General features: G+C 48.7%; 2 protein-coding genes across 2 annotated transcripts in view; both read left to right on the top strand.

The window, feature by feature from the left end:
• Positions 1–616, top strand: part of IFT88 (intraflagellar transport 88) — a 42,878-nt gene extending 42,262 nt beyond the window's left edge. Inside the window, exon 26 of the mRNA XM_088522235.1 lies at positions 444–616. Within this exon, the coding sequence (XP_088378361.1) occupies positions 444–565 (122 nt within the window). The 3' untranslated portion in view covers positions 566–616. The remainder of the gene's footprint in view (positions 1–443) is intronic.
• Positions 617–3,082: 2,466 nt separating this feature from the next.
• IL17D (interleukin 17D) lies at positions 3,083–13,605 on the top strand. The gene is made up of 4 exons (XM_088522162.1): positions 3,083–3,107; positions 3,929–3,980; positions 4,505–5,059; positions 13,290–13,605. Exons 1-4 carry the CDS (start codon positions 3,083–3,085, stop codon positions 13,603–13,605), a joined length of 948 nt encoding a protein of 315 aa, XP_088378288.1.
• The last annotated feature ends 1,955 nt before the right edge of the window (positions 13,606–15,560 follow it).

The following is a 15,560-nucleotide window of genomic DNA, read 5'->3' as shown; positions in this document are numbered from 1 at the left end:
AAAGTATTAGAAGAGAGAGATCATATAAATATGCATTTAAATACATATATTTTTGTACTTTGCAGCCTTAGACAGTTCTTGTGGTTTTACAATTGTAGGTTCTTCACTAAGGTGGAGTTTTCAAAGGAATGGAAGGGATTTAAAAACCCTAAATCCTTGTGGAATGTGTTACTTCCTAGAATGCCCTTCCTTGATCAGCTCCTCAGTCTCCCTGTTCCTTGTACACTTCTGGAGTCTCATTCTCCAAAACTTAATGACTGGAAAAAAGATCCTAAATCCCTGTGTAGTAACTGTGCTCTAGAGAATCAGAATCTTTCATTCATTCCGCAAAGTACCTTATAGATGAGTCATATTAAAAGCATTGTTGATGTATTAATTGTATATATTAAAAACAGCTAAAATTACTCATAGGTAACTTTCAAATGTATTTGTTTTCACTGTAGATGCCTCCTACATAGATCCACTTGGCCCACAAGCAGAAAGACCAAAGACTGCAGCAAGAAAAAGAACTGAGGAAGATGAATTTGCTGATGAAGAACTAGGAGAGGATTTGCTTCCAGAATAATGTACAGTCCACTCTGTTTTTTTTTTTTTCTTTTAAAAGTTTTAACTGAAAAATATCCAAAAACAGATGTGATAATTTGTAGTGTTTTTGATATTTATGAAATATTTTAGATTTATGGTACCATATATTAAAACTATGGATTTGGAGTAACTATGTGTTCTATACTTGATATATGCAATAATAAACAATGATGGAGTAGTTTTACTTGTGCATAAAAATTGCACAGGTCACCCAAACTCATTGCAAGCTATAGCATGGGTATAACGATTTGCTTTCTGCCGTACATGAAACAGGAGTCTAAAACCTCCCCATTCAATATGAAATAAGGTGTAAGACTGTAAGTATAAGAAGTTCCACAGCCTTCACCCAAGGCCTGAATTTACTTAAGGCACATGAATAGTTTTCATTCTCTCCCTGGCCTTTAAATGTTCCCTGTGACCTTGGTCATCGTGAGGGCCGCAAGTCAGCAAAGCCCTTACAGTGGCACTGAAGAAAGCTCTTAGTTTGAGTCTCTGCTGATGCGTTTAGGTGAACCAGGGCCATTTCACACATTGCACAAATGGCAGTTTCTAATTGAAGCAGTCTCTTGGCAAGTTTCTAGGTATTTTCTGCAATTACAAAAATAATATTTTTTTATGTATATTGAATAGCTAGAGTAGGTGAGACTTCAGTCTAGCTTGTTCAGAATTGCTAATAAGACTCAGAATTTCAAGTGTACTTAAAGCTGTGGATTGTAGCAACAGCTAGAAGCACAGAGGTAGCTTTTTGGAGCCTATTTTGAATATGTGCAAAAATATTAGTCAGAAAAATCATGATTTTGCTTATGAACTGAACGAGTGTGACCTGAAGTAATTGAGATGTGTTAAACAGGAACACAGGGTTACGGATATATGTCACTTTTCAGAGATAAATTAATATGACCAGTAAATAGTTGTAAAAGTAGTAGAGGGGAGTAGGGTGCATTTGCTTTTAAAACATCTGTGTGAGTTTGGTCTAGTAGTTGGACATGGTTATTACAGTTTGAAATACCAATTCAAGATTCAGTCTCCTAAAATTTCCAGTGTTTATTCCGAGCTGGTGTTCAGGCTATTTCCCGACTAGTCTCACTCTTTGGAAAGTTCTCTCCTTGCCTTCATGAAATGCTCTCGTTAGGTTTCAAAAATATTTGCCCAGTCTCATAAGATGTTTCTGCAGTGGGTCTGAAATACTTCTTTGATGGTGCTGCTGCAGGAACGGAGCGTGGTGGGTTTTACGGAGCAGTTGTCCAGTTAATGAGCTGCTTTATGTGCACTGGGTTTCCCGGGCACAGTCCTCCACACACGCAGCTTTTCAGCCCCGTGCAGAGACCACAGCGGCTTCCACGTGGTGAGGAGCGACGCACACTGCCTGCTTTATGGTGCATCCCCAGGAGCTCGCCACAGAGGGGGGAAAAAGGAAAAATGACCCAGCTTTATCTCTGGGTCCTCGTCCTTTTAGCATAAAGAACAACAACAACAAAAAAAGGTCATAAGAAAGAGGTGAAAGGCACCTATCTTATTTCTGCAAGTCTGTCCTGTGCTGCAGGGCAAGTTTCCTGTTAGCTGCAGGACAGAGAAGGGGAAAAGACCTTGTTTTCTGCTGCACGGGGGGTCAGAAAGGAAGGAATGAATGGCTTTGTTAACAGAACTTCTATGTCACTTATATACACAATATAAATATATATTTGTATTGTATGTAAATGCTCATATGCCAGGCCAGAGCAGGCTTTGGCTTTTTGACTCTGTCCAGCTTAGCTGAGAAAACCTTTCATGTCTTTTACAATGAGAAATACAGAAACATGGGGTCCTTTTGTGTCTAGTGAGCTCATGGTTTCCCTGCAGACTCTTCTATTTTCCTTTTCCCCATTGCTCTTGATAGTAGCCCAAAGACTGTGAACACGTGACAACAGGGACAGCCAGCCTCCTATTGCCACCTAAATGTCACTGCTATTAATCTGCATCATGCTATTAATTATCATATTAAAGCTCTTCTCTGATCCTGCGGTATAGAAATTCCTGGTCAGGAAGCTCTAGTTCATCTTAACTCATCACTAGCTAGAATTAACTCACTGGCTGCAGTCGCTTGCTTCATGGTGCCTCATCTGCCACGTGTTTGTTCCCAATGACCCCTGTCGTCAACTCACTGCTGGATAAAGGCAAGGTCCATGTCACAGTTGTGTTTTCATGAGCAGAAGCAGAGACCTGCATTAGCCACTAACTCGGGCAGCTTGCAGGGAATCTTAGTTTGCTTCATGTCCAGATTAAGGCTGGATTATAAAATTTTGATCCCTCTAAAAATAGAATCGATGCCACATTATTTCTCGCAGTGTTTTCACACTTCTGTTGTTACGCAAATGACAAACTTCATCTTGCAAGATACATAAATGATTGTATCACATGTAGTTTCTCTGAAGATTCTTCCCTTTTATACCACCCCAACTCAGTTCTAACTGAAAGAGTACATGATGCTGGAAAGGAATTAGACTGGAAATGGGCCCACATGGGAGCAATTAGGGTGATAAAAGGTAAGCTAAAAGCAGGCCAAGTGGAAAGTTAATAATAGTTACCATTTATGTAGCTTTTTTATGGGTGGATACTCAAAGGCTCTCTGAGGCAGCTTATTTTTGCTTCTATTAACATAACTCAGAGTTTTTAAAAATGAATGTGTTCTTCTCCTGGAGAGCCACACAAAACAGCCCCAGTGCTACGAGTATGCAACACCTTTTAGAACCTGAAAAATAGGCCAAAACTATGTTAATCCCCAAAGGGCAGGTAGTAAAAGCAGCTGTCCCATTGCGACTAAAGATAAGGGACACACCTTCCAAGCAACTTAGACACTGCAGCGATAGGCATCATCTCAGTCCAGATTTAATATGTAACTTTCAAAGCAAAAACAAGCAGATGCCCTGACGGATCTGAGCTAAAACCAGTGAATGCTGCAAGCACCTCCTACCAAAGCAGAGGAACAAGTACAAACGAAGGATGTGTTTTTCAGTAATTTTCCAAAAAGACTCTAGAGTTGAAAAGAGGTAATATGATAAATCTGCATCTTCCTGTAGAAAATTCCACTGGCTGGAAAGTTTTCATTGAATGTAATTAGAGTTTAGTTTGGAAAAGTTAGGGGACTGGGCATATATTAAATGTAGCCCTCAGGGCTTTAATTTAGATACAATTCTGAATTTTTGGTGTATGTGCTGGATGCGAGGGCTTTCTACAGCTCTATCCGTAGCAGAGTTCCTATAGGAGAACTCTCTCCGTGCCCACATGTACAGATTTTTAGCACTCTGAATTCTGTAGAGATGTCACTTTTTAACTGTGATCTGTGATGCTGCACTTGCATGAATAGGGATCAAGAACAAAAGCAAACTGCGCGGCAGGAAAAGCAACACAGAGTCTTTGTAAGTTCTGCGGATCTTAAGGGCTCAACTCCCATGTTATATCATCCAAACAACAAATGAGTCCTGGGCAAAACACAGTCTGGAGGAAAGGGGTTAGAGAAACCGGGATCTGACATCTACATCCAAACAAATCTGGGATCCAGACAAATATTTGACTGGCTCTGACTGCCTGAACACACAGCACTAGTTCAGCTGCCTCTCCTGCACGTAACACTGCAAGTGCACAGCACTGCAAGGGCACGAAAGTGGAATGCGGGAGGAAAAACTTTCCTTGGGGGCCTCTGAAACGTATGGGAAGTGTGTGGGTACCGGTGCAGCCCAGCCTAAAGCCGCACAAACGCACACCTTACGTGTAGTGCGCTATGACCGCCTAAAGCGGAGGACGAGGGCACCCAGCCTCGCTGCGAACCCGCGCCGCGGAGCTAACAGCGGGAGAGCGACGCGGAGGAGGCCCCGCTCCTGCCGGCTGCGGGGGATGGAGCCAGCGGCTGCCAGGGCGCGGGAAGGCTCGGGGCTCCCTTCAGCCCCGCGCTTTTATCCGCGCGCGGCCTCCGCGCGGCCCCGCATCCCCCCCGCCCCGCGCGGCGAGCGGCCGCGCCGAGCGCTCGCCTCCTCCGCGAGCGCCTAAAATGTTCCTGGCACGCGCGGCCAGGGGCGCCGCAGCGAGGCGCGGGGCGCGCTGCCAGCAGCTGCCGCGGCACGGCCATGCGGCCAGGCGGCACGGGCAGCGCCGCGCGCCGCGCCGGGACGCGCCCGGCCCGCGCCCCGCTCGCCGCGGCGCCGCTGCAGGTGCGGGCGGCGCTGCTGCCGCTGCTGCTGCTGCTGCTGCTGCTGCCCGCGGACGCCGCCAAGGCGCCCAAGCGGCGGGCGCGGCCGTGCGGCGAGCGGCCCGAGGAGCTGCTGGAGCAGCTGTACGGGCGGCTGGCGGCGGGCATGCTGAGCGCCTTCCACCACACGCTGCAGCCCGAGCCGCCCGGCCGCGCGCACAACGCCAGCTGCCCCGCGGGGGCGCGCCCGGCGCCCGACAAGAGGTTCCGGCTGCCCGTGAACCTGCGCAGCGCCTCGCCCTGGGCCTACAGGTGAGCGCGGCGGCGTCCGGGGGCGGCGGGCTCGGCGCTTGGGGAGCGCTGAGAGCCGCCTGGCAGCGCGGCCGTTAGGGACCGTTGGGAGTCACCCGGCAGCGCGACCGTTGGGGAGGTCTCGGGAGCGTTGCGAGTCGCCCGGCAGCGCGGCCGTTAGGGACCGTTGCGAGTCGCCCGGCAGCGCAGCCGTGGGGAACGTCCCAGGGACCATTGGGAAGGTCTCGGGACCGTTGGGAGTCACCCGGCAGCGCGACCGTTGGGAAGGTCTCGGGACCATTGGTAGTCACCCGGCAGCGCGGCCGTTAGGGACCGTTGCGAGTCGCCCCGCAGCGCAGCCGTGGGGAACGTCCCAGGGACCATTGGGAAGGTCTCGGGACCGTTGGGAGTCACTCGGCAGCGCGACCGTTAGGGACCGTTGCGAGTCGCCCGGCAGCGCAGCCGTGGGGAACGTCCCAGGTACCATTGGGAAGGTCTCGGGACCATTGGTAGTCACTCGGCAGCGCGGCTGCTGGGCGCTGCTAGGCGACCGTTGGGAGTCCCGCCTCAGTGCGGCCGTTGGGAGCCGCCCCGGGGCCGTTGGGCGCCGCTCGCAGCTCCCCTGCTCTTGGTCGGATGCGGCGGGGCAAGGAGGGCACAGGGGCAGCTGAACCCGGCCCCGGTTGGAGTGTGGCAGCCTCCAGCTGGGAGCTTGAAGGGCCCTGCCGGGGCGAGGGGACGTTCCTCTCCTGGGATGCTCGCCCTGCTGCAGGTCCCTGCCCCGGCAGTCACTGGTGGTTTCTCGTGGAGCCAAGGCGGGCAGGTGCCAGCGTTCTGGTGGGCCGTGGACCTGTGCAAGGAGCCCATTCCCCTGCACGGTCCCACCTCGTGCAGGGCTGGTCCCGCGCTGCCTGGCTGGCATCAGGGTGGACCTCCCTGCAGAGAGCTGTGAGGTGAAGGCGGAAAAGCCTCTTGCCTGGGGAACGTGTGCCATGGGGGGGAAGAGAAATGCAAAATGAGGAGTGAGATGAAGCTCATGAACACACATTCACAGTAGGGAACCCAGACCACCCCTCGAAAGGTGACTGATGCAAGTTGTCATTAACTTAAGTAAAATTACCTTCCATTATCACCCAGAACCCCCCTCATGACTCTGTGCAGTGTCTTAGGGGCCCGGGTGCTTTCACTGAGAGGTGACTGGGCTGGTGAGGTGACTCCAGGCACTGCACTGTCTTCCGAGTTACATCTGAGCAAATAGTCCCCCCTTCCAGCTGACCGTCAGAGCTCAGGCAAGGAAATATGCGGAGGCTGCAGTTTTCTAGATCAGCATCTTCAGAAACACCTGGGATGAAACAGGGATTGATAGACCCCTGGAGATATAATAAATTAAGTAAAGCAAATCTGGTGTTTGGCACTTAATACACAAGAGCCTGCACTTCTTCTGGAAACTCCAAAAAAGCAGAAGACTTCTAACCCAGAGCTCTAGGAGCAGAGTTTGCTCGTGTTCTCACTATCAAGTCTGCTCTAGTAGTTTTTCTACTGAGTGACAAAATTGGTCTGATTATTTTCAGCTCTCAAAGAAAACACTGCTGACCACAGGGAGGGAGCTAAAGTACATGCAAACCTTAAAGGAACAGATTTTCTTCTTTTGGTATGTGATCCTTCATAAACACCCTGACACTTCTACTGTATATTCAGCATATTTAAATAAAACTATCTCCCTGTTAGTGATATCCAGTAAGTATTTACTTTGTGACATGCTTTTTGCGAGCTTTAAGTATTCCCACTGAGAGAAAATAGTTTATTTGCTCAGTAAATCTTTCTTAAACAAAGTATTTATAGGAATAGTATTTTTAGCTAAATTACATTTTCTGTAAACATACTGAGCTTAAGCTGTCCAAACATGCAAAAAGCAAGAACGATGAAAGGCACATCTACCCCTATGTTATTCTTACACTGGTCCTGCCAAATACTGGTGCTTCAGAATATTCCTTTCCAGGTCCAGAAATTATGATTTCTGTGCTTACATATTGTTGGGCTAGTGTTTATTTTCTGTTGGAGCTGTATTCAGGCAGAGGTCTTCACACAGAGCTGCTGTTTGGGGAACAAAAAGTTTATTAAGAACCTGTAAATCCGCTGTGCTTCCACCTAAATGTTCTCAAACATACCAGGTAGACCACTGATTGCTCATATATGAGCTACTTGATGAAATTCATTTGATAAAGAGAATTGCTCCTTGTTCATACCTAGAAGAGCATTCCAAAATTTGAAATTAAAAAGAGTGGTAGAAAAAAAGTGCTACACACAGAGGCAAGATCTAGAATTAAACTAGGGAAAAATTACTTTCTTTAGGATGCACAGACCTGAATACACTAGGAACAGTCTAGGAATCTAGAACAGATTTCCCTGGAAGTTTTTTTTTTTCTTGATATGATTTTTACAATATCGTTAGTACTGTGAGATAGCAACGAACACTGCAAGAGCTGTATTAAAAGCATAAAATCTAGAGTTGCTGGTTATCTACTGTAATGTGCATTTGTTATGGCAAGCTGCTGTGTCAGGTTGCAGTAGTTGCTGCCGTGAAGATCTGCAGACGTCGCTGGCATCCAGCTCGTCACCAGCAAAGATGCCGAGCCTGCCCTTCCTCACCGCCCCCGTGCATCTGCCCAGGCTCCTCTTCCCAGCTCTTTCACACTCAGCCTTGTAACTTTTCTGCTCGCTTGACAGTTCAGTCCAAGTCAATTGCATATTTTTCAGATAAGTATTTGTCAGAAAGAATCAAATGTATTACTGAGAGCTCCATGGCCAACCTTCCCCCTATTGTGTCGTGTTTATCCACTTTGTCATTCCATTCAGGATGGAAGAATTGTGTTTGATGGGCTAAAAGTGCAGACAGTCTTTGTGTGGCCTCTCTCCTTGTCTTCATTCTGTGCTTACCATCTATTTTCTATTACATGGTCTTTAATTCAGTTATATAAACTCAAGACTTACATCATTTTTGGCTTGCTGCACCCCAGCAATACAGGAGTTGTGCAAGGACTGTGCGCTGGACCTATCTGGTCCAAGTAGTTGGGGCAAAAGCAGGGGAAAATAATTCATCTGCCTGATACTGAAATTCCATCCTGGTGGCCACGGGGGAGCAGTTTATCACTCCTAGCACCGAGTTTAATCACCCGGATCACTCCGTACCTCACAGAGCTGTAAAGAGACAAGAGAGTTCCCTGGCCTGAGGTCAGTCTTGCTGAGCGATGCCTCAAGCGCCTGGATTTGCTTCCCACCTCGGGAGGCTGCACCGAGAATTGTCCAGTGCTTTGGAAAAGGAGAGGCAGCAGCCTCTGCCGTGACATCAGGGGGCTGAGCATGTGCCAGGGTGTGATGTCCAGCCAGGGGCTGCTGGTGATATTCCGTGGATATTCCGTGGAATCCAGCACGGTCGGCTCGCACCGGGAGGTGCTGTGAGGGCTGCGCTCCTCGGCCGCAGCCGATCTGAGCGGTCTCTTCGCAGAGATTCGTGCTGGGTTGTGTGAGCAGCGCCGGAGCTGCGTACAGCACAGCAGGGTGTCGCTTGTTCCAAGAGCCTCAGGCACGGGAAATCTTTACCGATTCCAGCCCCGGTCCAGCTGCGCACACACGAGTAACCGTGCATGGACAAGGCCGATCCAAAAAGGGCTAAATTTTAAGCATGTGTCTAAATGACCATAAGGGCTGAAAAACGTGATCCCACTGAAGTCAAGGGCCAGGCCACAGTCCCAGCCTCTGATTCATTAGCCCTTCTGCTAATGGATCGGCTCGGGTTTTACCCTGCCGTGTCTTGAGGGTCTAACAGCGCCTGTGGCTGTTTGGCTCCCTCTGCAAACACTTCTGCCTTTAGCAAAAAGGGTTATGTGGCCTCAAAAAGTCATTCCTGTCTCTGGACTTTCAAGTCTCACCCATGGCTGTGTCTGAGAGCCTCCTCCTGAGCCAGGATTCAGAGGCTCACGTGCTGGATGCAGAAATGAGTGTGGAGCCCCAGAAACTCAGACTGAGCCTGCCTTTTTGTTTGTTTTGTGTCCAGCATGTTGTCACTGCTCGAAACATAGTAAAGATCCCTGCACGGAGACAGCGTTTTCCATGCAAGATTATTTGCTGATAAATGATAATATACAATAATCGGCAAAATTCCTCAGCATCTTTTTAGGATTTCTTTTTAGACTCCTGTTCTTGTACTGAGTCCATAGTAAGCAACATACAGTAAAAGAGAGATTTAGTTTTTATTCTTAGTGTGTATTTGATCATGAAATCCAATTTTAGCTAGTTCAACTATTCTCAACTATTGTCTAGTTTGTTTTACTTGTCAAAAGCCAGTTGCTGTTATAAGCATTGTGAGTTCAGTGCCCATTTACTTCAAATTTTAATAAAAGTAAATGCAGACACCCTGCAGCACTTTGGACAACCAGCACGGGGGAGAGGGGTTTTCCCGTGTTCACGAAGCCTTGCAGGGTCTAACCTGACGTGGTGACAGGGCTTGCACGAGCCGCAGCTGCCCCCCCAGCAAGGAGTGCAGGGGGCTGCAGAGCTGCTGCGCTTTTTGCTTGAACATTTTCCTGCAACAGCTGGATATTATCAGCGTTCCTGCGTCCAGAGCATCCTCCCTTTACCTTGCACTTACAGCTTTAAGAGCTAGCAACGTTTTTTCATTTTGTTCTTTAGCTAGCAACCTTTTTCCTTTTTTTTTTTTTTTCTCTAGCTAACATTTTTTTTCATTTTCTTCCCTTGGTGAGACATTTCCTCCTCCATAGCAGGTGTCCTTTCGTTAAACTCACATTGAGCTTTTGCTCTGTGTGGGGAAGAGCTGCTGGCCGTTTGCAGCAGGCCTGTGTGCAGTGAGGTGACTGCCACCCGTGTTTGGCCTGTTAAGAGGACACACAAACATGGCCTTGTCGTATCAGAGGGTCACAGAATTGCAGGAGGACTGAGGCTGGATGGGACCTCTCAAGATCATCTAGTCTAACCCCCTGCTCCAGCAGGGACACCTAGAGCACGTGACACAGGGTGGCACCCAGGCGGGTTTGGGAGATCTCCAAAGAGGAATATTGGAAGAACATCCCCGTCGTACTTGGGGTAAAACGGAGCTGCGCTGAAGCCCAGGCACTGAGGCTGTTCTCTGTGCACCGAATGACCAGGTTAATGCTCAACAGCAGAAGCAGCAGCTCACGCCAGCACCCCTGTGTTCCTGGCCTTTGTTAGGCTTTCTTTAACAATCCCGCCCCGAATCACACTGGGGTGCCTAGAAGGACCACACGGAGCCCGTAGTTACACAGTATTTCTTAACTGAGATGTGAGCTGAAGAAACCTGGGGATGGAACCAAAGTTCCGTGACCTCTTAGTTCACTGTTCAATTTTTGGAGATGCTGCTGACAGCAGTCACCCTTCCAGTCTGGGCTGGATGCAAAAAACAGGTCCATGTTTTGGATCCATTTCAGGGGTTTGGATCTACTCTGATTCTTTCTCATTCCCTTACCAGGGAGTAGTGGTATCTGCATCACGCAGGAATGAAAGAGAGGGGGGAGTTTGTTTTCTTTTCTTTTGTTCTGTTTTGTTTTCCAGAAGCAAGTCAGTTCTGATCCCCACACCATCTTGCTGGAAAAAAAAGCCCTCAAATGCACCTGATTTTTGTCATGTGAGAATTTGTGAAAGGAAAGTTCATGTCTCAATTAAGATTCCTGTGAGACTTTTTTCTTTTTATTAGTAAAAATCCTGTGTTTACATCAAAGCATCTTCATGCTTTCCAGGAACATCGTAAACCAGGTGCTACAGATAACACAGCATAGGAAATACCAGTGACTTGGCATGTGGAGTACGTAACGATCCACCACTGAAATTACTCACAGTTGAGTTTGAAATAGGAGCGTATCAAGGGGAAATGTGTGACTGTATTTTGCTTTTTCCCTTTCTGCTGACCAGCAGGCATTTTATTTCACAGTGCTGTGAGATCTCGGAACATGAAGGTATTTCCTGAGAAAGTAAAAGTAAACATAAATATATTGCAAAAAATAAAATAAAACAAAACAGTCTGCAGCAGCACAACTCTGCTCACGCGGCCTGTGCGCGTTCTGTGCCTGTGGTGGCCTCGGGCAGGGCCATGCGCTGCTCGCTCGCGGGTCGGTCGCCCCGCTGGGTGGGCCCAGGAGCGTGGCTGCCGGCAGCAGGCCCGGCGAGAGGGGCTGCGCCGCCTGCTTTGCCAACCAGATTTGGCTGCATTAACGGGGCTGGGAAATCACAGCTGGAGCAGGGGCCTCTCCTCCTCTCAGAGACCCTGACACAAAGATAGACGGAAGGGTCAGTGCCCAGAAGTCCACACAAACCCTGGCCCTTGGCGCCTGGCACGCTGAGCTGTGATTTAGGAAGTGCTCTAAATCTATTCTGCCTTTTTTTCTTTTTTTTTCTTCAAAACTGTTTATTTTAAAGTTACAGAGCAAAGTATTGCTTAATCAGTTTGCATTGCAAGAGCTAAGTAATTAGACCAATTATAGTTGTTTTTCTCACATAACTGTCCTGTCTTCTTGCTGCCACTGGGAGTGATTTGGCCCTGAGGCCCCGCGGCCTCATGGCTGTGATGCTCCCTAATGTACTTTCCAGCACAGCAGTAAAAGTGCCGCGAGACCAGAGCAGACAGACACACAGCAGCCTCAGTCACTGCATGGTGCTCTGTCCTGAGCCCGAACAGAGGATGCTTTAAAGCCTCGTGCAGCCATGCTCTTGCAGCGCCTCCCGTCGCACAAACCCGGCAGTCGGAAGGTTTCGGGTCTCTGCTTGGCAGAGCCGCAAGAGCCGAGCGCCATGCGGGACACAGCGAGATGCTGCCGCAGCCAGGGAGCCGCCCAGGACAGGAGTCTGCGGGGGAGCTGCACAAACACGGGCAAATCTGTCCGAGGGTCGGAGCAGGGGGAGCTGCTCAGCCCGCGGCCCCGGGCACAGCCCCGTCGTGTCCCTGCCAAGCTGCGCGCCGCGATCCCGAGCTCCGGAGCACAGCTGGCACACGGGCTGCGCGTACAGCAGGCAGCCTCCTTTTATTCTTTGGAGGTGCAAGTATTTTTTTTTTCCCTAGAATAATGATACACAGTTGCAGCAATGTGCAAATTGCAGGATGACCCACATGCTGCAGGATAAGCAGGAATACTGGGTAAAGAACAGCAGTCAAAAATACATCACTGCAGTGAGACATGTGGCAACATCCTCCACTTCTAATTTGTGTACACTTTTTTCCTTTTTTTTAATGAAAAACTGATTGTCAATCATCTTTTCTTGGCGGGGGGGGGGGGGGCGGCGAGGGGGAGCAGGGAGGGCAAGAACCATAACATCACATCTCCATAACATCAGAGAAGAAAGTTGCATCTTGGGCTCTCTCAGTCCAACCTTGTTTACAAGCTCTGCCAGTGCCGCTGGCCAGAGTATCCAGACATATGGACAAGGCTCCTGGGGTGGACAAAGAGAGCGGTAGCTCTGCTTAAAAGAGGGAGCAGAGGGAATACTCTTGACTATTCTTGAATTTTTGGCACAATGTACTGGGAGAGTACAGCAGAAACTGACATTAACAAGAATTTTGTTGGTGGTGAGGAAGGACTCAAGGCAGATCAAAGATTTGGAAACATCCAGTTTTCCTTTTTGAAGCCTCAGTTATCCATTCAGTCCAAAATTCAAATCGGGTCTGTCTAAACATAGAATCACAGAAGCATTGAGGTTGGAAGGGACCTCTGGTGATCATCTAGTCCAACCCCCTGCTCCAGCAGGGACACCTAGAGCACGTGGCACAGGGTGGCATCCAGGCGGGTTTGGAAGATCTCCAGAGAAGGAGACTCCACAACCTCTCTGGGCAGCCTGTTCCAGGGCTCTGTCACCCTCACAGGAAAGAAGTTCTTCCTCACACGGAGATGGAACTTCCTGTGTTTCCACTTGTACCCATTACCCCTTGTCCTGTCACTGGCCACCACCAAGAAGAGTTTGGCCTCCAGACCTCTGAGGCTCACATCTTAGCAAGGCAGGCACTTCATCCTTTCATTGGGTGAATCAGTTAGAGTTCTTCTTTCTGCTTCACAATTAAGCCCGACAGCAATAGCTATGTCTATTTCTTCTTGCCCCCCCGCCCGAAACACAAAACCCGAAGAAGTGTTGCATAATGTGATATACCTGTCAACATTTGTAATAACATTTTCCAGTGAAACACCTATGTTTTTGAAGGTACTGATGACTGTTTGTTACTCCCTCCATGCAGAATATCGTATGATCCCACCAGATACCCCAAGTACATTCCCGAGGCCTACTGCCTGTGCCGGGGCTGCCTCACGGGCGCCTTCGGCGAGGAGAACTTGCGCTTCCGCAGCACGCCCGTGTACATGCCCACCGTGATCCTGCGGCGCACGGCCGCCTGTGCCGGTGGCCGCTACGTCTACACCGAGGACTACGTGACCGTGGCCGTGGGCTGCACGTGCGTGCCCGAGCAGGACAAGGAGGCCGAGGGCACCAACTCCAGCATGGACAAGCAGGAAGCGAAGCTGCTCGGCAGCCAGAACAAGCCGTCGCCAGAGTGAGGACGCGGCCGGGTCACACGAAGGGCCAGCGTCACGCGGCCGCCTCAGGAACCACCCGCCGGCTGGGAGCGGCCGCCTCTTCCCTCACGTCTCCTCAGTCGGGCAGGGGGGAGGTTTGTCCGCTCGCTCACATTGCCCACGATGACGATTTGTGTTAAGAACTTTTTTAAGTATTTGTTGCAATTTTCAATGTAGCTTTTTTGTTTGTTTGTTACTTAGAGCAGGACCTTTTACCTTTACTTAGCCATGGTGAAATTTAGAAGAGGATGCAGCTATAAGACATGCTAGATATTGTTGTGGCAGTCTGCTGGTTGTAGATATTTTTAAGGCGTCTCTTACACTCTACTTTTAGACACCCTTTTATTAAAAAAAAAAAATCACAAAGCTGCTGCACACATACCTAATCAGCAGTTAGAAAGGTGATTTTTTGCAGACTAGAAGATCTTGGCTTTTATACTGCATATCTTAACTCCAAGCAAAAACGTCTTGGGCTATTACTACACAAGAAATACCTTGAGGTATTTCTAAATCGAGATTTTCAGGAAAAAATATACTATGAGTTTGTTACTTTAAATTTGTTAAACTGCTAAGAGGATAATCGTGTTGAGAAAAAGCATTCTAGAATGCCAGAAAAGCACAGCAGTGCAAAAGACATTTTTCTGACATGGACTAAGTCTAATTGCACAGAAAATATCAGTTAGAAAAGAACCTCATTTGGGAGGCAGTATTTTGTCATTAATCTCCTGACTGTTAATGGTGCTTCACCTCACCCACCTTATGGCACGTTAAAAGAAGGGCCGAGTGGTCCAGACTCCCGCTCCTCTCCCACAGCAGAGTGAGACCGGCCTCCTGAGGGGAATTCTGCTGGCCTTTACTGCCCGTGCAGGTTACGGGGAGCAGCTCCCTGGGTACCTCTCTCTCCAGCTGCTGCAGAGGCTCCGCTGGTGCCTGCGCAGACTGGGCAGCACAGGGGTCACCGCCACCACGCTCACTAGCTCCACCTCAGTGACAAGCTGAGCTGCCTTTTCCCTGCTGGGCTGCAGTCATGGGCAGCCCAACCACCTGCCAAAGATGCCGGTCTGTAGGCGCCGGACGTTCAGTCCTCGGCCTCCAGAAACCTGAGGGTGACACCTGGCTGCACATCTGGACAGGCAGTGACGCGTGTCTGCGGAGGAAGGCACTGAAGCGCTGGCCAGGAACAGCCACACGTGCCCTGCGTGGCCCCCATGAGGGCCCCATCCCCATGGCTGAGAAGTCTCTGAACGAACAGCAGAAAATGCCTTTTCCAGTTGAAGGATTGTGATTGACTACAAAAGAGAATAACCACCGTATGCAGCAAAATAGTTGCTACACCAAGAATCTCAAAATTATGCTTGGTCCAGGTAGAAGAGTAGCTCTAACCAACTCCTTTGGCCTATATTTGAATGACAAATGGAAAGACTATGAGCCAAACAGAATTAACAAGGTAAATATAGCAATAAAATCATGTGACAACTCTGTGTCTTGGTGTATAATCATTGCCTACACTTTTTATAACTCAATATAATCCTATTTTTATAGTGCAATCTAGGTTCTCACATATCCTATAGAATATTAGGAACTCCAGAAACCTTTAAATGTAATAGATCCCCATCACAATGTCAGACTGAAGTTTGCAATTGTGTTTCTATGCAGAAAACACATTTCTAATATATGTCTTTGGATCTGTGTTTCCTCAAATTGTGACCTTTATATCTCCAGGAGGTTTTTCAAAGAAGAGTTCAAAGCAGGGCATAGAAGTGTTTATACCACTCAGATGATGACCTAGCTGCTGGCAGCTAGTGAAGGCGGTTCTAATGTTCACACTTTGGGCAATTACAGTCATTTTTCTATCCCTCCCAGTGTGGAAGAACTTCTCACCTCAGAGAGGGAGACAAGGAGCAGGGCTCAGTAGGGAAGCCAGCTCACAGAGCCCC

This window comes from Tinamus guttatus, unplaced genomic scaffold, assembly GCF_059628265.1.
Source record: "Tinamus guttatus ecotype Peru unplaced genomic scaffold, ASM5962826v1 Tinamus_guttatus_pri_ptg000150l, whole genome shotgun sequence".
Classification (NCBI taxonomy): domain Eukaryota; kingdom Metazoa; phylum Chordata; class Aves; order Tinamiformes; family Tinamidae; genus Tinamus; species Tinamus guttatus.
This window is presented reverse-complemented; position numbering and strand designations above follow the sequence as displayed.

Bases quoted from the DNA above. Each gene is read 5' to 3' on its own strand.
- IL17D (XM_088522162.1), top strand. From the start codon at position 3,083: ATGGGAGCAATTAGGGTGATAAAAG. The intron at 3,108-3,928 runs GTAAGCTAAAAG...TTGCATGAATAG, and splicing joins AGCAATTAGGGTGATAAAAG to GGATCAAGAACAAAAGCAAA. The intron at 5,060-13,289 runs GTGAGCGCGGCG...CCCTCCATGCAG, and splicing joins GCCTCGCCCTGGGCCTACAG to AATATCGTATGATCCCACCA.